A 22,796-nucleotide genomic window follows, 5' to 3' on the forward strand; every position below is an offset into this window, starting at 1 on the left:
TGCCTTTCCAAATACATATACATCCTGTCCCTCAGGATTCCTTCCAACAACTTGCCCACCACCAAGGTCAGGCACACCTGTCTATAGTTCCCTGGTTTGTCTTTACTGCCCTTCTTAAACAGTGGCACCACATTTGCCAACCTCCAGCCTTCCGGAACCTCACCTGTGACTATCGATGATACAAATATCTCAGCAAGAGGGCCAGCAATCACTTCCTTAGCTTTCCACAGAGTTCTCAGGTAAACCTGACTATGTCCTGGGGATTTATACACTTTTAACCATTTCAAGACATCCAGCACTTCCTCCGCTGTAATCTGGACATTTTGCAAGATGTCACCATCTATTTCCCTGCAGTCTATATCTTCCATACCATTTTCCATAGTAAATACTAATGAAAAATATTCACTTAGTATCTACCCCATTTTCTGTGGCTCCACACAAAGGCCTCCTTGCTGATCTTTGAGGGGGCCCTATTCTCTCCCTAGTTACCCTTTTGTCCTTAATATATGTGTAAACACCCTTTGGATTCTCCTTAATTCTATTTGCCAAAGCTGAGTCCTCCTGCTGCCCAGGTGGAAGATGAGGTGCTATTCCTCTAATTTGTGGTGTGGCTCATTGTGGCAATGGAGGAGGCCAAGGATGGTTATGTCAGAAAGGGAGTGGTTCGGGGAATTGAAATGGGCAGTGACTGAGAGGTCCGGTCGGCCCCTGTGGGCCTGGCTGAGATGAACTGGCAAAAACTCAAATATAGCTATCTACCGCAATGTCCAAGTATGTATGCTGCAAACAAAACATAACAGTGATATGTATACCCCCTGCATTACATTTCTTTTACTTACTGTGTATTTTTACATTGATTTTAGGAAGTCTGTTGATTTTTGTCCATTTTTTTTGAGGGATGTCACCAAGCTTCACTTGGTTAGAGACAAAAAAACTGTAGATGCTGGAATCCAAACTAGACAGGCAGGAGGTTGGAAGGACACAGCAAGCCAGGCAGCATTAGAGCTATTCAATTTTAATGGGGAATAAACCTGATTGGATTCCTGTTCAGTGTGTCCTGTAGACATGATGGACTGAAAGCTGTCCTCCTGTACTTTAAATACCTCCATCTGTGCTTTCAGTCAGCCATAAATGGATCTGTGTGTTCTTTTTTCCTCAGTTGTTGCACTGTATGCCTACAACAAACAGAGTGGTGATGATTTGACTTTTCAACAAGGAGAAATCATCTATGTCATTGCCAAGAGTGAAAATGGATGGTATGAAGGTGTTATCAATGGAGCTACAGGCTTCTTCCCTTCAAACTATGTACAGTGCCTGGACTAAGACAGCAGGATACAAAAAGGATATTACATGTTCATGGGACTGCAAGCAATAGGTAAATTAGTCATGGCACAAAGTGGTACAAATAGTTTTGCTTTCGCAACAAACACCCCTGGAAAGGACAGTCATGTTCCTTCCATTCTGTGAGCGCTGTTGCTATTCCTCAAACCTTGAAACTGACTGAAAATAAATCTAAAGAAGAACTTTACCTGGTAAAGCTTAGTGTATGTTCCTTCCTGTAGTATTTGAAGTACAAGAGGTTTTCCACTTCTAACTGTCAAAAAGCAATTCTAAATCCTAAAACCAACCAAGAGAAACTGGAATATTGGCTTGGCCATCTATTTACTTCCATCGATGAAGTTCCACTGGACTTGTGAAAGGCAACCACAACTTGCTAGAGGTGTAATCTCTTGCCACAAAGCTGGTCTTTTTTTAAAAAAAGCTGTTCCTTTTCTCCAGGATACTGTGTCCTTGGTTTTTTTCCAGAGGGGTCATAAATCACTCAGGCTCTGAATCGACTGGTTTGGTACGGAGATGAAAGGCCTTTTGTTTATATGTTAACAGATGAGACTTTAGGCCAAAGCTTTTATGTTTTTAGAAGTAACCTGTACAAGTCAAGGGGGCGTGGCCAGCACTCTAACTGAGCAGTTCAGTTTAGAATTTTAGTTAGGAGTTCAGCTGTGGAGCTGTGGTAAAAGGTTGCTAGAATCTCTCACCTTCTGCCTTTCTAACTTCGACCTGTAAGCCTTTGTTTCATTTTTTGTTCTGTGTGTATGGGGTTTGTTTATTGGGACTTTTGTGTATATTTGGAACAGTATAATTTAATCTGGTTTGGATAGACCGAGTTCTGTAGGTGTTGTTTATTCTGTTCTTTGTGTTTCATTCCGAACTTTTGTGAATAAATTTTTGTCCTTTTTAAATCCTTGTAGTCAACCTAGCTAACTTACTTCGGGTAATTTTCACTGTATACTTACTAAAACAAATTGCGAAGTTACGGTCTGGGCTGCCTGCTTCAGAATGTTTTGAGTGGTCTGGCCCAGTCCATAACACACTCCTGTTAATTATATGGGTGAAATCCTCCAAGGGCAGTTTTGGCTGAGAGGAAGGTCATCCTAGAGAGGTTTTGGTTGGTTGGTGGAGCCCTCAGCTACTTTTGCCAGATATGGGGTGGAAAGCTAGGCAAGAGCTACCCATCCAATATTGGTCATTAGCCAATTTGAGTGCCCAAAGACTGGATCACTGCTGGCAATTTCTTCGTAGGGGACAGGCCACCATCTGAATCAAAATCAGAGATGCCTAGAGTAGGCTTGCTGGTAGGTGGCCTGTGAAATGTCTTCTCATCTAGCAGGGCTGCAAGAATTGGGAAGCTCAGCTGTGGACACAGTGCATTGCAATGAAATTGAGACATCGTCAGATGGAGCCTCAAGGTGGAGGTGCCGTTGTAGTCCACCTCAGCAACAGCAACAGTGCCAGCATCCACTTCCTTTGGTTAGGTCTGCAGCCTCATGATTTTGCTTGCCCTCCTACACTGGACAAAGGGTATGAGGTGGCCAATCAAGAGGCTACATCCACAAGATCACAGCAGAGGGTGCGCTACCACCAAGTACCCGGACAGGATTCAGAAATGTTCCCAAGCATTGACTACCATTGAGATTACACCTGTCACTTCTGAACTCCGATCTGCAAATGAAAGACACAAACATCTTTGGTCAAATGCAAAACCAAAATTACCAAAATAAAATTGCAAATTTACAAAAGTAAACATGAGAAATGTGCAGACAGATGAAATAGATTACCATGTTGTAAAATCTTGTTCTTTTCTAACACCAATTTAGTTTCGAAAGATCTATATCTTCGTGATATTAATGATAAACCTAAATTTTAAAAAGTTCTGAATTGTTCAACCTTTTGGAAATTTAGAACTCTGGGCAAATAGTTGAACTCAAAATAGCATTTGTATTTGTTTAATGCCTTCCACAAACTCAAGATATCTGAAAGTGCTTGATAGTGACTGAGGAATTTTTTTTAACTTCACTATTGTAAAGTAGGCAATTTGCACATAACATTATCTCAACAAAAGTAAAGAGGCAATGACTGTATACTGAAAAAAAAGATTAGATTGGGTTCTATCATGTATCAGTGAAGTCTTGGCATTGTTATTCTCCAAAGAAATGCTAACCCCAACAAACTTTCTCAATAATATACAGACTTACCTAACAAAATGAAAGTATGAATTCATCACACAAAAAGAAAATCAGCTAGTAGCAGGTGTGGACTTAGGACAGCAAGCTTGCAGTTGGTGGTACATGAAATGAATGCACTTCAACAAGTGAAACCTGAAAGTTGTGGTTTTTGTTTAATAAAATAAAATCTCCCCTAATTCTGAGTATGTAAGTAATCAATATAAATAGTGCTTTGAATGACCTGATTATAAGTAGTTTGCTCTTTTTGATTAGTATTTATGAAAGGGAAAATCTGTACTTAAGCTTCAGAAAAACGAATCACAAAATTACATCAAAACTCTCGTGCAATATCACTTTAATACACCACTTCATCTTTTAATCTACTGTGAATATATTTATAATGTTTTGAAAAATTGTGTCCTTGAATAAATCATCAACTCAGTGGCTCAGTGGTTCGCACTGCTGCCTCACAGCACCAGGGACACGGGTTCGATTCCAGCCTTGGGCAACTGGCTGTGTGGAGTTTGCACATTCTTCCCGTGTCTGCGTGGGTTTCCTCCGGGTGCTCCAGTTTCCTCCCACAGTCCAAAGATGTGCAGTTTAGGTGAATTGACTATGCTAAATTGCCCAGAGTATTTAGGGATGTGTAGGGTAGGTATATTAATTAGGGGAAATGTGGAACAATAGGATAGGGAAATGGGTCTGCGTGGGATCCTCTTCGGAGGGTCAATGTGGGCTTATTTGGTCAAATGGCCAGTTTCCACATAGTAGGGATTCTATGATTCCATGAACATTCACAAACTGTTATTGCAATTGTTATTAGTTCATTGCCAGTGCAATGTGAATGACTATATACATGAAGCAGGGTTAAACCTTGTGCAATGTTATTGCAGAGTCTCAGAGGATGGTTCTCGAGAGTTCAGGTAATGTTGAAGTTACATGCGACAGGAGTAATGGTTTTTGTTTGAAGTTTTTGATTGCATCTTCAGCCCTTGAGTGGTAGTGTCCTTCATTTCATTCAACTGGCAATGTCTTCTGATAATAGCATATTGTGCTATTTCCACTAGCCCCATATTCTCTACACCTCTCCCCTCCCTCCCATACTAACCCAGCTTTTGTACTTGATGCTGAATCAATTGCCTCCTTGTTAATGTCTACCAATAAAGAAAAGTTAATGCTGTCGCCAATAAGCAACCACACCTAGTCAGTTGCCTGCTTTAATATGTATTCTCACCTACATCGGAGATGATTAATTAATTTGTTCATCAATCCTGCTGATTGCACTGCTGTAAATGAGCTGGATTGATTTTAAAACAGTGTAAACAATTGTACTGCTATTCATTGTAAAAATAATTAGTAGGTATAAAGTCACTGTCAATCTACTGTGCTGGGGAAAAATGACCCTTCTTTTATCAGGAGCAATAATTGTGGTTTTGAGCATGAGTTCTCTTTGCTGTGTTTCTCTTTACAAATCAACTCTGCAGACTGTATCTGCTGTAGTTCATTGTTTAAACTGTGGTTATGTAAATAGATTTGAATCCTGCCATAATTTCCACCTCATCTCCAACTCGTTGATTGATGCTGTGAAGTCAATAGACACTCTGGTTTATCTAAGTAAGTTCGGTACACTATGGAATTTCTCTTCCACTGGATTCTCACATGCTAAAATGTAAAATATTTTTCTTGCCTAATTCTATTTTAATTTTTACTGATCTTCTCATTTTCTGTGCTACAGGTGAAAGATGTAAATATAGTTTAGTTTTTCTTAAAGCACAGAAATTAGTGTTGGCTTTGTTTTAGACTGCTGTATGGGTTTCTATGTATTGAAACATATGTTAACCTGTCTGCTTTAAAATGAATAATATTAAGATAGTGAGTAATGGAATATCATGGACTATTTTAAACACTTGAAGAGCATGCCATCAGCAATTTCTAGGTTGCATCATATATAATGATTATTTTTGTACATCTGATTAACACACAGAGTACTGAAAGAATTTTTGCTCTTTTGTGTAACATTTGCAAAATTAAATTTTCTCTACATGAAAGTAGAATTAAATGAATGTTTTATACTTCAGGCCTTAAGTAGTATAATTAAATTCTATTTCATTTCTGTAATAATGCAGCAGTGCCCATTAAAGGGAAATTAATTGTAACATAGCATGGGCATGCCCCTTGTAATTGAGTAAATAAACATTTGGAATAATTCAATAAGATTAAAGAATCAATATCCAGGATTTGAAATGCAATTTATTTTATGTCATTTTGCCAATATAAAGTGTTCACATTTTATTACGCAAAATTCTCTCTGACATTATGAAACTGATATCTTCTGATGATTTCAATAACAAATTGACTGATGGAGTGTCTTAGTAACAGATGTCAATTTACTTCACAGGAAGAAAATCAGATATTTCATCATTCACAATTTATCAGAGTTCCTAGCAGAAATGATGAAATTGAATTTATTATTATACCTACTCAGCTCTGCCTTCTTGAACTTTTTATTCATTTTAGGAAGATATATAACAACACCCATTACTTAAGGTATAAGACGGCTTTAAGTTAATTTGAATGAACTGGGTTATAGACACTCTCTCAGTTTTTAGTGATATGAATGTTTATGTGTATGTAACTGAACCTACAGACAGGGATGGCTTGTTCAGGGAATTGCTCTGTCAAATGTCGTCAACTGAGGCTGCAGTGAATCTGAGAACCTCACAGTTAAGTAGGCAATATATCAGCCACTTTTCTTATTCTTAATAAATCCCCATGTTGGAATGTGGGCATGTCTGTAGATATTGGGCAGGGATCAGACAGACTTTGGTTTGATGGCCCTTAGTTTACTGACAGGCACCATCCAGGATTATCTAGGGACTTTGTATAAGTGAATAGCCCTCCAGCAAGAGTTAACACTCTGAGTGCCAAAGGAGAAAATGAGATTGTAAAATAAAATAGTTTAAGAATTAGATAACTAATATTTTTATTAGAGTACATCTACCAGAATTCTATTCAGATGGTTCACAATTAAAACTGATTGTCTGTATCATCATATTTATCGGTAAATGGTTAGTATAAGGTTACAATAGGTAATCAACTGGGATTAGTTTCCAACATACCACAATTCCAAAATGTCCCAGTGTTATAGAATATAAACTGGAATGAAGTGTATTAGCTATAAGGAGAAGTTGGACAAAATTAGATTGTTTTTGTCAGAGGCTGAGGGGCAACTTTACAGAAGTGTATAAAATTATAAGATGCATGGATAGAGTGGACAGTCAATGTCTTTTTCATAGGGTGGCAAAGTCAAATACTAGAGGCATAGATTTAAAATGAGCAGGGAAAAGTTTAAAGGAGATGTGGGAGGCAAGATTTTTATACAGAGGATAACAGGTGCCTGGTTTGTGCTGCATGGTAAAGCAGATTTGATGGAATCATAGAACTGTACAGCATGGAAACAGTTGGAAACAGATAGTCCAACTTGTCCATGCCAACCAGTCGTATTTGCCAGCACTTGGCCATATCCCTCTAAACCCTTCCTATTCATATACCCATCCAGATGTCTTTTAAATGCTGTAATTGTCCCAGCCTCCACCACTTCCTCTGGCAATCAAGATTAGAGTAGTGCTGGAAAAGCACAGATGGTTAGACCGCATCCGAGGAGCAGGAAAATCGAAGTTTCAGGCAAAAGCCCTTCATGATGATTTTCCTGCTCCTCGGATGCTGCCTGACCTGCTGTGCTTTTCCAGCACTACTCTGATCTTGAATCTAATCTCCAGCATCTGCAGTACCCACTTTCACCCACTTCCTCTGGCAGCTCATTCCATACATTCACCACCCTCTGTGTGAAAACGTTGCCCCTTAGGTCCATTTTAAGTCTTTCCCCCCTCACCTTAAACCTATGCCCTCTAGTTTTGGACTCCCTACCCTGGGGAAAAGACCTGGTCTATTCACCTTATCCATACCCACATCATTTTATAAACCTCTATAAAGACATCCCTCAGCCTCCGACATTCTAGGGAAAACAGCTCCAGCCTGTTCAGCCTCTTCCTATAACTCAAACCCTCCACCCCTGGCAACATTCTTGTAAATCTTTTCTGAAGCCTCTCAAGTTTCACAACATCCTTCCTATAGCAGGGAGACCAGCATTGCACGCACTATTCCAAAAGTGGCCTAACCAATGTATTATACAGCCGCTACATGACCTCCCAACTCGTATACTCAATGCTCTGACCAATAAAGGCAAGCATACCAAATACCTTCTTCACTATCCTATCCACCTGTGACTCTATTTCTAGGAATATAAACTTGCATTCCAAGATCTCTTTGTTCAGCAACACTCCCCAGGACCTTACCATTAAGTGTATAAGTCCTGCTCTGACTTGTCTTTCCAAAATGCAGCACCTCACACTATCCAAATTAAACTTCATCTGCCATTCCTTGGCCCATTAGCCCATCTGATCAAGGTCCCGTTGTAATCTGAGGTAACCTTCTTTGCTGTTACTACACCTATAATTTTGGTGTCATCTACAAATTTACTAACCATACCTCCTATGTTCACTAAAAGCAGTGGATGTGATGTTTAAGAGGCATTTAGACAATCACATGAACAGGCAGGGAATAGAGGGATCCAGACCATGTACATGTAGATGGGATTATTTAGAATGGTGTCCTGGTAGGTACCGACATGATGGGTCAAAGGATGGGTCAAAGGGCCTGTTCCTGTGCTGTACTGTTCTATGTTCTAAGTTCTATGCAAACATTTTGTAATGTAGGGCAACTGTCAGTACATAGTTTTTTCCATCAATGCAAGTAAGAAATATCTTTTCAGAAAGAAATGTTGGGTCCACCTGAATTATGTTTGGTGCCATTTTGATTACTCTTTCCACATAAAATCAATAATTTATTTTTACTGTGGATTTTAAAAGCTGCAGTACCAGTAACCTCCTGACAGTGGCAATGGTGAGCTGTCGGAATTTGAACATTGTCATTGATAGGAATTTAAAGAAGGGTCAACCTGAAAGTCTGCATTGTTTTATGAACACAAGGGTGTCCCTGGAGGCGAGATGGCACTGAAGAGTGGTGACTTTCATTTCAGCAGTGGGTGCAATGCACGATGAAGGGAACTTGTGCCTGACCGCCAGGCCCTTGTCAAGATTAGAGTGGTGCTAGAAAAGCACAGCAGGTCAGGCAGTATTTGAGGAGCAGGCATGACGAACACTTAACAAGGAGTAATGTAAAGTTGAACACTTTTTCCCTATTTCTTTATTTTTCTGCCTTTATATTCAATATTCTGTTTTCTTTTTCTATGTTTTAAGATGGCGCCATAGAGTGACAAAAAACATGACAATAAATGAATGAAATCAAGGAAATTCATTGAGTATTTTTTTCAATTTGATTTTCTAATCAGGGTCAGAAACAGGGTTTCAATCCTGACTGAAAGATTTGAGCTAACACTTTTCAAATCTGCAAAGCTCTGACCTTCACATTTATGTCTTCTCTCTTCTTTCATTTACAGTCTAGACCAGTGAATCTATATTTTGAAATAGCCAACCACCTGGTCTGATAGACTAGTCCTTCATTTTGACAAAATACATTTCCTGAAATTCTAAAGCAGGACAGCATCTATAGCGAGATGTTCCCAGCCTCAATTCACACTGAGGTGAGGCGTAATGTTTTCACCTAGAGAGTGAGGACCCTGTGGAAATCTCTCTGACAGAAAGCAGTTGAAGCCAAAACATTGGACGTTTTCCAAGAGTTGGAAGGGAAAAGGTTAAAAGGGTATGGGGTGAAAGTGGAAGTAAGGTATTGAGTTGAATGATCAGCTGTGATGAGGTTAAATGGTGAAACAGCTTTGAATGGCTGAATGGTCTTCTGCTGTTCCTATCTTCTATGTTTATAAAACAGTACTGAAGAGTACTGCCCCTATCTCTGGACCAGAAGACCCAGATTCAAGACCCATCTGCTCCAGAAAAGTGTTATAACCTGTCTGAACAGGTTGGTTTAAAAATATCTACATAGCAAGAGAGAACAAGACCATCCTAGAAGCTAAAACATGAGAGCATCAAACGGGAAGATAAAGAGACCAATGCAGAGAGTTGAACAATGATTGCTGCACAGATATGTAGTAGGAGCATTAGCAGAAACCATCATGCAGCTACTGAAGTGAAAGTGCATTTGAGCCAGCCATGGAATTTACCAGCTGGAAACCCCAATTCAATTTTTGAAAAGCTAACACTTTTAGTGATTGCGATCAGTCAAAGACGATTTCTGCATCACTGTATCTTATGCATTCCAACACCACTGAAATGGGAGCAACTTGCTATTAAAGTTGTATCAAGAAAAATTGTGTTTCAGGCAGATGAAGGGGGATCATCTCCTACACCAATAACAAAACACCAATACAACCATCTGGGCATGGCACTGAATGAAGAAAATCCATTAAACATAACCTATTTTGGAATTGGACTCTGGTTATGAAAGTAATGTGCTCAAGTAATGTTATCAAGCCAAGTAACTGAAATAAACAAGCCAGTTATTGGTCAGTTGAAGAGAAGGGTCATGTAACAAGCTGACTAGCTGATTGTGTTTTGAAGCAGCTGTTTACTTGGCAGACCAGAACAAATAACTAAGACACAGGAAGAACAAGAACACTCCTTCGTTCTATTGCTCTCCAGATGATTTGAAACTGTCTGCTACTTTTTACACTCCTGGTGCTGTGGACAGGGATTTTAAGTATAAAGATTGATTCTGGAGTTGAAGGGGTTGGCTTATGAGGAGCGACTGAGTATATTGGGATTATATTCATTGGAATTCAGAAGAATGAGGGGGGATCTTATAGAAACGTACAAAAAATTATGAAGGGAATAGGTAAGGTAGATGTAAAGAGGATGTTTCCACTGGTGGGTGCAACTAGGATAAGAGGGCATAGACTCAAAATTACAGGGAGTAGATTTAGGACTGAACTGAGAAGGAACGTCTTCACCCAGAGGGTTGTGAATCCGTGGACTTCCCTGCTAAGTTTTTAAAGCTAAGATAGATAACCTTTTGAACAATAATGGAATTAAGGGTTATGGTGAGAGCATAAATAAGTGGAGCTGAGGTCACAGAAAAAATCAGCCATGATCTTATTGAATGGCAGAGCAGGCTTGAAGGGCCAAATGGTCTCCTCCTGCTCCTAGTTCTTACATTCAACCCAGCAGCTACTGTCTCCAGAAGGACTGATTAATGATCTGGTTACATTTTTAAACTACTCTGATGCCAAAGGCAGCAGTACCACCAACCCTACCCAGCCAAGTCAGGAACCTTAACATACATATGTCACTTTAATGTTACTGAACTCTCAATCGCCTAATCTATCCTCCCACCCTGTAATCTCTTGGTGTCGGTGTGAACTTTAAGAGAGTTGGAGTATCATTTTTAAAAGTTATTTGACTTAATTCAAGCCTCTTCTTATTTCATAGAACATTCTAGAAAACCTGATTACATTTTTAATGACCACAATATGTAAACAGTTAAACGATCACTGAATGAGCAAGTGTATCCATTTCAAAAAGCAGACAGACAAAAACAGGGAAACACTGATGGCCATTCGGCCCCTCTGCATGTGAGTGTGACAAGTAGATTGAAGCCACCTGGAATTCAAATTGATTATAGAGTAAAGCACAGAGCTAAATAAGCACAAAGTTAATGAAGAGTAACTTATAGTCCAGGCTTCGGATTGACATGACTTCCAGGAAACGTGCAACCCAGACATTACAAGTGCACTTGTAGAGTTTTCCACAAGGGGGCTCTTTTACTACCACACTCAAAGTTTCTCTGATGTTCCAGAGGTCTCATTCTTTTCTAATGAATGGCAAGGCAAAGAGATTAATGCCTTGCCATTGCTCTATTCAGTAACTGATAATGATCCTTTCTTATCACTTGTTACTACCATTCTGATCGCTTGCATTTTTAATGGAGTATCAGTCTCAGTATCATCTACCATGGATCCCCCCCCAGTGTCTGTTTTGATCATCTTACTAGTCAGACAAGCAATAGGTAGAAGATTTGAAATTTCCACACAGCCCATCAAATGGAAGGTCATGATTACTTCTGTCAAAAAGAGACAATCTCAGATTACAACGGGATCTGGACCAGATGGGCCAATGGGCTGAGAAGTGGCAGATGGAGTTTAATTCAGATAAATGCGAGGTGCTGCATTTTGGGAAAGCAAATCTTAGCAGGGCTTATACACTTAATGGTAAGGCCCGAGGGAGTGTTGCTGAACAAAGAGACCTTGGAGTGTAGGTTCATAGCTCCTTGAAAGTGGAGGTGCAGATAGATAGGATAGTGGAGAAGGCGTTTGGTATGCTTTCCTTTATTGGTCAGAGTATTGAGTACAGGAGTTGGGAGGTCATGTTGCGGCTGTACAGGACATTGGTTAGGCCACTGTTGGAATATTGCGTGCGATTCTGGTCTCCTTCCTCTCGGAAAGATTTTGTGAAACTTGAAAGAGTTCAGAAAAGATTCACAAGGATGTTGCCAGGGTTGGAGAATTTGAGCTATAGGGAGAGGTTGAACAGGCTGGAGCTGTTTTCCCTGGAATGTCGGAGGCTGAGGGGTGACCTTATAGAGGTTTATAAAATCATGAGGGGCATGGATAGGATAAATCGACAAAGTCTTTTACTTGAGGTGGGGGAGTCCAGAACTAGAGGGCATAGGTTTAGGATGAAAGGGGAAAGATATAAAAGAGACATAAGGGGCAACTTTTTCACACAGAGGGTGTATGGAATGAGCTGTCAGAGGAAGTGGTGGAGGCTGGTACAATTGTAACACTTAAGAGGCATTTGGAAGGGTATATGAATAGGAAGGGTTTGGGGGGATATAGTCCGGGTGCTGGCAGGTAGGACTAGATTGGGTTGGGATATCTGGTCAGCATGGACAAGTTATACTGAAAGGTCTGTTTCCATGCTGTACATTTCTATGACTGTATGATCTATAACAGGAATAGATTGCAAGTTGATTATTCTGATCGAGCAGATCCAATCTAAACTCTAGACAGAGCAAGAGTGATTAACTGTTAAAATACTTGTTGTCTGTCAAAACAGCCAGGAATGGCTAAAGTAAGATATTTTGGCATTGTGGCAGGTATTGCATGAAGCCTACTTTTTTTTCTCAAAAGCAAGAGAGAGTATTACTGTATCTATGTCAAAATGTTAACTGCTATGGACACAGTCCCCTCTCCTGAGGCATTGAGAGAGATGGCTAGAATGGGAAATCATTGGGTCAATTAGCTCTTGAAAGAAACTCACCCCCACCTTATCACTTCACTAATTAAGTTCTAGGTCAGAGACTCTATTGACATCTTTCTCGACCCAGCTCCAATTGAAGCTCTTAAGTCATCAGTTAATGGCCACTTTAAAGGCTACAACTCACCATCTCCCTAGTTACCTGGTTCCCCAGTGGGTGAGAAGGTGAGTGAGTTTTCCCAATTGGGGAACCATGACACCTTGTATGCCAGAACTGGGTGCCACCGCAGCCCTCCCCCTCCCCCCCACCCCCCGACGTGGGGACAATCAGAGAACTGTGATGGGGTGGGACAAGCAGATGACGTCTGCTCTTGCCCCTGACTCACTGTCTCCCACAAACCCTATCTTACAGAAAGTACTCAATATGATGCCAGTATTGAATCTTTGACTCATCAAGAAACACACCCATGCTTGCCTGTCAGCTCTAAATGGGTGGCGGGGGATTGACCAAGTTTTCTTGGAGGTAACAGTAGTGTCAGATGCTGCTAAAATCGTGCATCTTCATGCTTAAATCAAAATGGAAAAATTCTGCTGCATATGGAATGGGCTGGAATTCAAACTAGATTCAACTGAGATAGTGTACCCTGCTAATTTCACTCTGATGTCTGGAAACTGTCCCTTAAACTAGAATATCCAAAATCTCTTCCAGTTTGAACTTTGACATTACTTTAGCCTCCAGAGTCCAATGCCCTGACAGCTCACCCGCCTCTCCCCTCTCTGGCTTTTCACAATGTGCGACATTGGTAGAAAAAGAAATGGCAATGTATAGACTTCAACATTGTCAACAGCAAGTCAAGTAGTTTGAAGGCAACCATAAATTACTTACAATGCAAAGTGCCACAATAACATGCAGAGAAATATCACTAATTTAGCCCATTGTCAAAAGTTTCACAGCACTTTTTTAAGTTGTTCTTTCTTAAGTCTTCTTTTAAGGAGGAGAAGGTCCACATACAGAATTCGACCTAAAATGGCAGAGGCACAGATGAGGCCTCCATGGATGGCTCCAGCCAATCCATTCGAGAAAACATCCTGACCTGTAAGAAAGTGCACACAGATAAGAGAATGTCATTAACTGCAGCCCTGGAAACACTATAGAAATGAAATAAGCAGCACCTGAGAAACTGTCCAAGATCATTTGGGAATTTCTTCTTCTTGAAGATGAACAATGAAACAATGATGATTTTACATGCGCCATGGTATTTTGTTTGTTGATGTTTCAGGTTTGGTCACAAGGGACTTCTGTAAGCAAAGTCTAAGTAATGAGGATAGTTGTCAAAATCAAAATATAGTGACACTTGACCTCTCTTGTTGTGGTGCATCTTTATGTGTATGTGGTTATATTTCTGTATACATCATGAAAAGAAGAAGGACACAATAAATAACATGTTTCAGATCCACACCTCTTTTTTTATTGCCGAATGGAGTGTGTTGAAATGGAAGGCAAATGGATTTGTGCCTCAAATCCAAACTTTAAGACTGGTCATCTGCAGTTCCTATTTTCAATTGGAGGGCCAGGCTGATTGGAATTTGGTCAAGTGACTTGGGAAGAGCTGAGAAGGCTGTCAGTTCCTGAGATGGTCTGAGCTCAAAGCCTATCTCAGGGCTCCACCAACCAAAAATCAAAGGAAGGTACAGAACATTCCCTCAGCTCTCACACCTGTCACTCTCACCCACAAACGATTCCCTATCCATGCCATCCCATATCCCTCTGCCCATTTCAAGTCTACTCATACTCCCTACTCCATGGTATGGTCCTTTACTCACTCCTAGAACTCTCAGACCCCCCCCAACTCCCCCCATGCTGACTTAGTCCTTAACTTTCACGTAATACCCTTTCCCCTTCACTGACCATATCAATACACCTAGTACCCAGCATTACACAGGCAGACAGGAAAACAAAGTATCCTGCTTAAATTCAGATAATGCAACTCTATTCAGAAAAGCATTTTCATTCATAGAAATACATTTGATTTGTGTTAGCTATTTTGACACTGCTTGAAAATGTTGACACTTCTTAACACTCCAGGAACTTTACAATTTCATTGGGAGCAGCTAGTTATTTCAATGGCCAATCACTTCCATAAACTGCACGTGTGTGAACCACAGCCCACTTCCAATCACTCCCCTCCAAAAATGGGAAATGCTCTCTTCAGCAGTGGGACTAAGGATTTTGGATCTCTTGCACTATTTTTGTCACAGCAGAGAAGGTGTTTATTGTGCCAAAAGTTTTAGTGTTAGTTGGACCTGAGGAAATTGCCAACTCAGAAATGTGTAGAAGTTATATAAGTGTGTAATACTGCTAATAACTTTGTAAATTATTAATAGATGAACTTTATACTTTGAGTAACAACTCCTTAGGCATAGTTATGGTATTGTAAGGGTTTAAATCTGATTGTTTGATATCTAATGAGACACAAAATGCATCATCATAGAAAGTGATGCAATGCAATGATCTTAATCTGTTTTGCAGACTTGTGGCAAGATGAAGCCACAGTGAGATGCTTCTTAAATAAAGTTAATGCTTTCTCTGCTTGATTGATCTCTTCATTAGCAGCAGAATGAGAACAATAATATTATAATTGATGCTTTGGTGTTTATCTAATAAGTAAGCCAGGAAGAAATGTGTATTACCTTCCGGTCAAAAATCAATTAAATCAGCAATCTGACGAAATTGGTTTCTTTTATGTTGAAGAGCATGTATTTTGAAGGGTCCCAAAACTTGGAGCAGGGCTGAGACTAATGAGAAATAATGTGCAAATAATATATATGAAATTATGCTTCACTTTCTCTTGCCAGGAGCAGCTAGTTATGGCCAAGTATTGCTTGTGTCAGGCAGACAGTACAAAAAGAAGAAACGTGAACATTAGAACAGAGAGTGGTAATCCCATCTTGAACTGAAGCTTATCCAGTCCACATCCTCAGACAGTTTTCAGCGACCTCAAGGTTGAGGTGCAGCCAGTTCATATTTTCCTTCTTATTGTTCATTATACTTTGATTGTTTTTGAAAAGCAGATCTAATATAGAGGAATTTGAGATGATCGAGGCATGAAGATAAACTTCCACTTATCAGGGGTCAGACTAGACATTTATTCTCTACTGGAGTGGTGAGATAGGACAGGGACTCTCAGAGTAAATCAAATCAAAACAATCAAGAGAAATAGTGGAGAAAGAATCAATAAAGAGTGAGGAGGAGAAATGTAAAGCGAAAGATTATATTTGGTTGCACCCGCTTTCATTATGTGTCTGTATCAGAAAAAAGGCTGGGATATACCTCTGCATCACAGCAAAACAATCAATGGCTCCACATTTTATAGAAGTGGAGCACATATTCTGGTTCAGTCACCCTCTGGATTGAGAACATTGGGTGAGTGTGTATTTCTCTTTGAAATCAGGATACTCATTGTGACAATGAGACCGTTATTAAGATGGTCACAACTGTCTCTATGCCAATGAGACATGCTGGGCATTCATGATGTATGCTGTAATATTCTCACCCAGATGTTACAGACTAAGGTAATCCCAGATATAACCTCATGATCCCTAACAAAATTCTCAATACTCAACACATTCTAGATGTCAATCTGGAGTGAGTTGCAGATACAAGCTTTTAAATGTGCTTCCTTCTCTGTAGGTGATGAGATGGGGAAATAATAGTTATCTCTCTGTCCTTGCTCTGATCTCCAGTCCCAAAAGCCCTCTGCCCACAGGCCCATCCTGCTAGAAGAACAATAAAAGACTTGCCTTCCCATTGCTGGATCCCCTGAGGAGTATCCCTCAACTCAGACTTTATTTTTTTGCTGTACTCTCATTGATACATTTTAGAGTCATAGAGATGTACAGCATGGAAACAGACCCTTCGGTCCAACCCGTCCATGCTGACCAGATATCCCAACCCAATCTAGTCCAACCTAGCCCGGCCCATATCCCTCCAAACCCTTCCTATTCATATACCCATCCAAATGCCTCTTAAATGTTGCAATTGTACCAGCCTCCACCACTTCCTCTGGCAGCCCATTCCATACATGTACCAGCCTCTGCGTGAAAAAATTGCCCCTTAGGTCTTTTTTATATTTTTCCCCTCTCACCCTAAACCTATGCCCTCTAGTTCTGGACTCCCAAACCGCAGGGAAAAGACTTTGCCTATTTACCCTATCCATGCCCCTCATAATTTTGTAAACCTCTATAAGGTCACCCCTCAGCTTCCAACGCTCCAGGGAAAACAGCCCCAGCTTGTTCAGACTCTCCCTGTAGCTCAGATCCTCCAACCCTGGCAACATCCTTGCAAATCTTTTCTGAACTCTTTCAAGTTTCACAAAATCTTTCCGATAGGAAGGAGACCAGAATTGCACGCAATATTCCAACAGTGGCCTAACTAATGTCCTCCCAACTCCTGTACTCAGTACTCTGACCAATAAAAGAAAGCATACCAAATGCCTTCTTCAGTATGCTATCTACCTGCGACTCCACTTTCAAGGAGCTATGAACCTGCACTTCAAGGTCTCTTTGTTCAGCAACACTCCCTAGGACCTTACCATTAAGTGTATAAGTCCTGCTAAGATTTGCTTTCCCAAAATGCAGCACCTCACATTTATCTGAATTAAACTCCATCTGCCACTTCTCAGCCATTGGCCCATCTGGTCCAGATCCTATTGTAATCTGAGGTAACTGTCTTCGCTGTCCACTACACCTCCAATTTTGGTATCACCTGCAAACTTACTAACTGTCCCTCTTACGCTGGCATCCAAACCATTTATGTAAATGACAAAAAGTAGAGTGCCCAGCACCGATCCTTGTGGCACTCCACTGGTCACAGGCCTCCAGTCTGAAAAACAACCCTCCACCACCACCCTCTGTCTTCTACCTTTGAGCCAATTCTGTATCCAAATGTCTAGTTCTCCCTGTATTCCATGAGATCTAACCTTGTTAATCAGTCTCCCATGGGGAACCATGTCAAACGCCTTACTGAAGTCCATCACATCTACTGCTCTGCCCTCATCAATCCTCTTTGTTACTTCTTCAAAAAACTCAATCAAGTTTGTGGGACATGATTCCCCATGCACAAAGCCATGTTGACTATCCTGAATCAGTCCTTGCCTTTCCAAATACATGTGCATCCTGTCCCTCAGGATTCCCTCCAACAACTTGCCCACCGAGGCCAGGCTCACCAGTCTATAGTTCCCTGGCTTGTCTTCACCGCCCTTCTTAAACAGTGGCACCACGTTTGCTAACCTCCAGTCTTCCGGCACTTTACCTGTGACTATCGATGATACAAATATCTCAGCAAGAGGCCCAGCAATCACTTCTCTAGCTTCCCACAGAATTCTTGGGTACACCTGATCAGATCCTGGGGATTTATCCACTTTTAACCGTTTCAAGACATCCAGCACTTCCTCCTCTGTAATCTGGACATTTTGCAAGATGTCACCATCTATTTCCCTACAGTCTATATCTTCCATATTCATTTCCACAGTAAATACTGATGCAAAATCTTCATATAGTATCTCCCCCGTTTTCTGTGGCTCCACACAAAGGCCGCCTTGATGATCTTTGAGGGGCCCTATTCTCTCCCTAGTTACGCTTTTGTCCTTAATATATTTGTAAAACCCCTTTGGATTCTACTTAATTCTATTTGCCAAAGCTATCTCATGTTCCCTTTTTGCCCTCCTGATTTCCCTCTTAAATATACTCCTACTTTCTTTATACTCTCAGGATTCACTCAATCTATCCAGTCTGTACCTGACATATGCTTCCTTCTTTTTCTTAACCAAACCCTCAATTTCTTTAGTCATCCAGCATTCCCTATACCTACCAGCCTTCCCTTTCACCCTGACAGGAATATACATTCTTTGGATTCTTGTTATCTCATTTCTGAAGCCTTCCCATTTTCCAGCTGTCCCTTTACCTGCAAACATCTGCCTCCAATCAGCTTTTGAAAGTTCTTGCCTAATACTGTCAAAACTGAGCTTTCTCCAATTTAGAACTTCAACTTTTGATGTGGTCTATCCTTTTCCATCACGATTTTAAAACGAATAGAATTATGGTCGCTGGCCCCAAAGTGCTCTCCCACTGACACCTCAGTCACCTGCCCTGCCTTATTTCCCAAGAGTAGGTCATGTTTTGCACCTTCTCTAGTAGGTACATCCACACACTGAATCAGAAAGTTGTCTTGAACACACTTAACAAATTCCTCTCCATCTAAACCTTGAACACTATGGCAGTCCCAGTCGATGTTTGGAAAGTTAAAATCCCCTACGATAACCACCCTATTATTCTTACAGATAGCTGAGATCTCCTTACAAGTTTGTTTCTTTATTTCCCTCTCACTTTTATGAGGTCTATAATACAATCCCAATAAGGTGATCATCCCTTTCTTATTTCTCAGTTCCACCCAAATAACTTCCCTGGATGTATTTCCAGGAATATCCTCCCTCAGCACAGCTGTAATGCTATCCCTTAACAAAAAATGCCACTCCCTCCTCTTTTGCCTCCCTTAATTTTCTTCCTGTTGCATTTGTATTCTGGAACATACAGCTGCCAGTCCTGCCCATCCCCGAGCCATGTTTCCGTAATTGCTATGATATCCCAGTCCCATGTCCCTAACCATGCCCGGAGTTCATCTGCCTTCCCTGTTAGGCCCCTTGCATTGAAATAAATGCAGTTTAATTTATTAGTCCTACCTTGTCCCTGCCTGCCCTGACTATTTGACTCACTTCTGTTCTCAGCCATACCCGTCTCAGATTGATCTCTTTCCTCACTATCTCCCTGGGTTCTCCCCCCCCCCCCCCCACCTTACTAGTTTAAATCCTCCCAAGCAGTTCTAGCAAATTTCCCTGCCAGTATATTAGTCCCCTTCCAATTTAGGTGCAATCCGTCCTTCTTGTACTGGTCACTTCTACCCCAAAAGAGATTCCAATGATCCAAAAATGTGAATCCTTCTCCCATACACCAGCTCCTCAGCCATGCATTCATCTGCTTTATCCTCCAATTCCTGCCCTCACTAGCTCGTGGTACTGGGAGTAATCCAGATATTACTACCCTTGAGGACCTCCTTTTTAAATTTCTGCCGAACTCTTTGTAATCTCCCTTCAGAGTCTTAACCTTTTACCGTTCAATGTCGTTGGTTCCAGTGTGGACAATGACCTCCTGCTGGCCCCTCTCCCCCGTGAGAACATTCTGCACCCTCTGAGACATCCTTGGTCCTGGCACCAGGGAAACATCACACCATTCTGCTTTTTCTCTGCTGGCCACAGAAACGTCTGTCTGTACCACTGACTGCAGGATCCCCTAACACAATTGATCTCTTGGAAGCTGACATACCCCTCGTTGTATTAGAAACCAGAAACTTGGCTGTTTATGCTACGTTCCCCCGAGAATCCATCACCCCCTACATTTTCCAAAACAGCATATCTGTTTGAAATGGGGATAGCCACAGAAGACTCCTGCCCTAGGTGCCTATCTCTCTTACCTTTCCTGGAGTTAACCCATCTATGTGACTGTATCTGAGACTTTCCCCCCTTCCTATAACTGCCATCCATCACATACTGTTGCTGTTGCAAATTCCTCATCACTTCTATCTGTCTCTCAAACCGATCCACTTGATCTGATAAGATTCACATCCAACAGCATTTGTGGCAGATATAATCCGCAGTAACCCTTAAACTCTCTTTAAACTCCCACATCTGACAAGAAGTACATATCACTGCAAAGGCTATTTTTGCTCCTTCACAATGTACAGACCCAGAAAATAACATCGTCTTATTCCTCTACAAACAGGTTAAATTAATGACTATGGCTTATATTTTAAGTTTAATCAAGAGGCCTATCTCCAAAAACATAATCAAGAAAGAATCCACTGTACCCACTAGTGCAGCCTTTCTCTTGGACAGACTTAAAACAACAATTAACTTATCTGATTCTGTGCTGTGAACTTTGCCCAACAGTTCCTCCAAGATTAGTTGTGAATTTCACTGTTTGTTAATTTTCCCAGATGCATTCCGATGTCCAGCGATACACGAATTCAAATATAAAATAAGATGTGTTCTAGCTACATTTTTTAACAATATGATGAAAACACTAATTACAGGATTTTAGTCGACACATTGTGAAAACTTTTGCTAGCTCAGCGGTACATGAATGAATAGAAATACATAGTATGAAAAGAAAACCTTTGTAGACCTTAGTATCCAGAACCCAGAGGCTTCTGATTGGATGACAGTCAGTGGTGAGGCCTGTAATCGAATGAAGTATTTAGCCTTGCTCACCTATCAGCTCACAGTGAGCTGATTGGTGATTGGGTGATCCAGTGAGGTTTCTCCCTGAGGGAGGGGGATACTATCTTCATTGCCACCTAACACACTCACCCCAACACTTTAAAAATAAATGGATTATTTTAAATCAAAGTTTACCCAGGATTACAATGCAAAAAAAAATTGTAATGCTCCAAGGGACAGCCTCAGAACAGAATTATTTTCTTGAGTATCATTAAACAAAATGACAGCTTTGTAGGCCTGTAGCCTGCAATCACTAGTTTTATTTTGTAATTTATGTATTCTCATTTCATTTATGCTTTGGTTTTGATTTTAAGAGAACTGATATTAAATATATACTGAATCATTGAAAATGCTACTTGGCTGATTAGAAATTAAGTGTGATTATGCTTTGATTAAGTCAGCACTAAGTCAATCACGTAATAAATCATACTAATATTAACTGTTGACTTTTTCCCAAGGTGGTTTCTTACTGAGCATGCTCACAGGTTATGTTAACAATGGCTGACTGAGCTATGGTTTCCTCGAGATTCCCTGTTGCAGGAAATAGTTCTAAAAATGGAACTGTTCGCTATATGGATCCTGATTATCCTTGAACTACAATCCAGGACAGTGAATAACCTTGGATATAATATGGAAGGGGAAAAAAAATCCAAAGAACTGCAGATGCTGGAAATCAGAATCAAAATTGGAAAAACTGATCAGGTCAGGCAGCATCTGTGGAGACAAAGCAGAGTTAACATTTCAGGTCTGGTGACCCTTCTTCAGAAAGGAGGGCAATTTTGATTGATGAACAGTATAATCTAATTGACAGCATGCCAGAGCCACATTATCAAGAATGTGTTACGTGAAGACTGCACACTTTACAAAGAGAAGAAGTTGTCAGACTCTTGTTTAAAGAAAGCCTGGACAAGGCCTCAAAAGGCTGAAATGATGGCCAGAAATTAGACTTGAAGGGACACAGCCACGAGGGTTTGTTGGTGCAGCCATAGTGATCTATTCAAATATCACAGACTATAGATCATAGGATATTAATAGAGTGGACTGACCAAAGAGTCCAGCCCTATTTAAGGTTACTTGGAAATCTAGTGACATTATGTAATACAATTGTTGCCTCAACACATTACTTCACATTGACACACAAAAAAAGAAATTGCTGAAAAAGCTCAGCTGGTCTGGCAGCATATGTGAAGAGAAATTGGACTTAACATTTCGGTTTGAGTGACCCTTCCTCAGAAGGGCTTCAGATTTTACTTCATATTGAGTTACTCATTCTTGTCACATGTAGAGTGTGGTTCTGAACCTATGGGAGAGTCCACAAGGCATGCTCACATTCCACAGAGGCATTATGGTACAGAAGTAGGCCAGTTAGCCCATCAGGTCCGTCAGTTTTTTAGCTTGGCATTACTTCAACAAAAGGCTCAGTGAATTGCTTACCTGTTAGATAGAGGTTTTTCACGGGAGTTTTTGCTCTGATGGTGGCGATGACTTCAGGGGTGAACCGGGTGAGATTCTGGTCTGTGCCATACATCTCTCCACGAGGAGCAGCAAGGTAGTATTGGTTAGTGAGCGGGGTTGCAACTTCAACGTACTCAACCTGGAATTTTCACATTTACAGTTCACAGTTACCTCTCAAAATACTATTGACATGACTGCGTTGGTTTTCTGATGTTGTTGGGCAGTACTGTCAAATTGCAGCTGGCCAGTAGTTTTCTTGAAAGAACTATCTGAGAATG

General features: G+C 40.7%; 2 protein-coding genes across 4 annotated transcripts in view; one reads left to right on the forward strand and one right to left on the reverse strand.

The window, feature by feature from the left end:
- Positions 1 to 5,643, forward strand: part of LOC140465812 (abl interactor 1-like) — a 49,754-nt gene extending 44,111 nt beyond the window's left edge. For all 3 annotated transcript variants that reach the window (XM_072561611.1, XM_072561612.1, XM_072561613.1), the window contains one exon: positions 1,160 to 5,643. In XM_072561611.1, the coding sequence (XP_072417712.1) occupies positions 1,160 to 1,323 (164 nt within the window). In that variant the 3' untranslated portion in view covers positions 1,324 to 5,643. The remainder of the gene's footprint in view (positions 1 to 1,159) is intronic.
- A 7,459-nt stretch (positions 5,644 to 13,102) lies between these two features.
- The window catches only part of LOC140465562 (all-trans-retinol 13,14-reductase-like), a 42,712-nt gene continuing 33,018 nt past the window's right edge, over positions 13,103 to 22,796 (reverse strand). Inside the window, exons 10-11 of the mRNA XM_072561103.1 lie at positions 22,498 to 22,657; positions 13,103 to 13,827 (exon numbers count right to left, since the gene is read on the reverse strand). Coding sequence (XP_072417204.1) covers positions 13,682 to 13,827; positions 22,498 to 22,657 — 306 coding nt within the window. The 3' untranslated portion in view covers positions 13,103 to 13,681. The remainder of the gene's footprint in view (positions 13,828 to 22,497; positions 22,658 to 22,796) is intronic.

This window comes from Chiloscyllium punctatum, chromosome 42 (genome assembly GCF_047496795.1).
Source record: "Chiloscyllium punctatum isolate Juve2018m chromosome 42, sChiPun1.3, whole genome shotgun sequence".
NCBI classification, from domain to species: domain Eukaryota; kingdom Metazoa; phylum Chordata; class Chondrichthyes; order Orectolobiformes; family Hemiscylliidae; genus Chiloscyllium; species Chiloscyllium punctatum.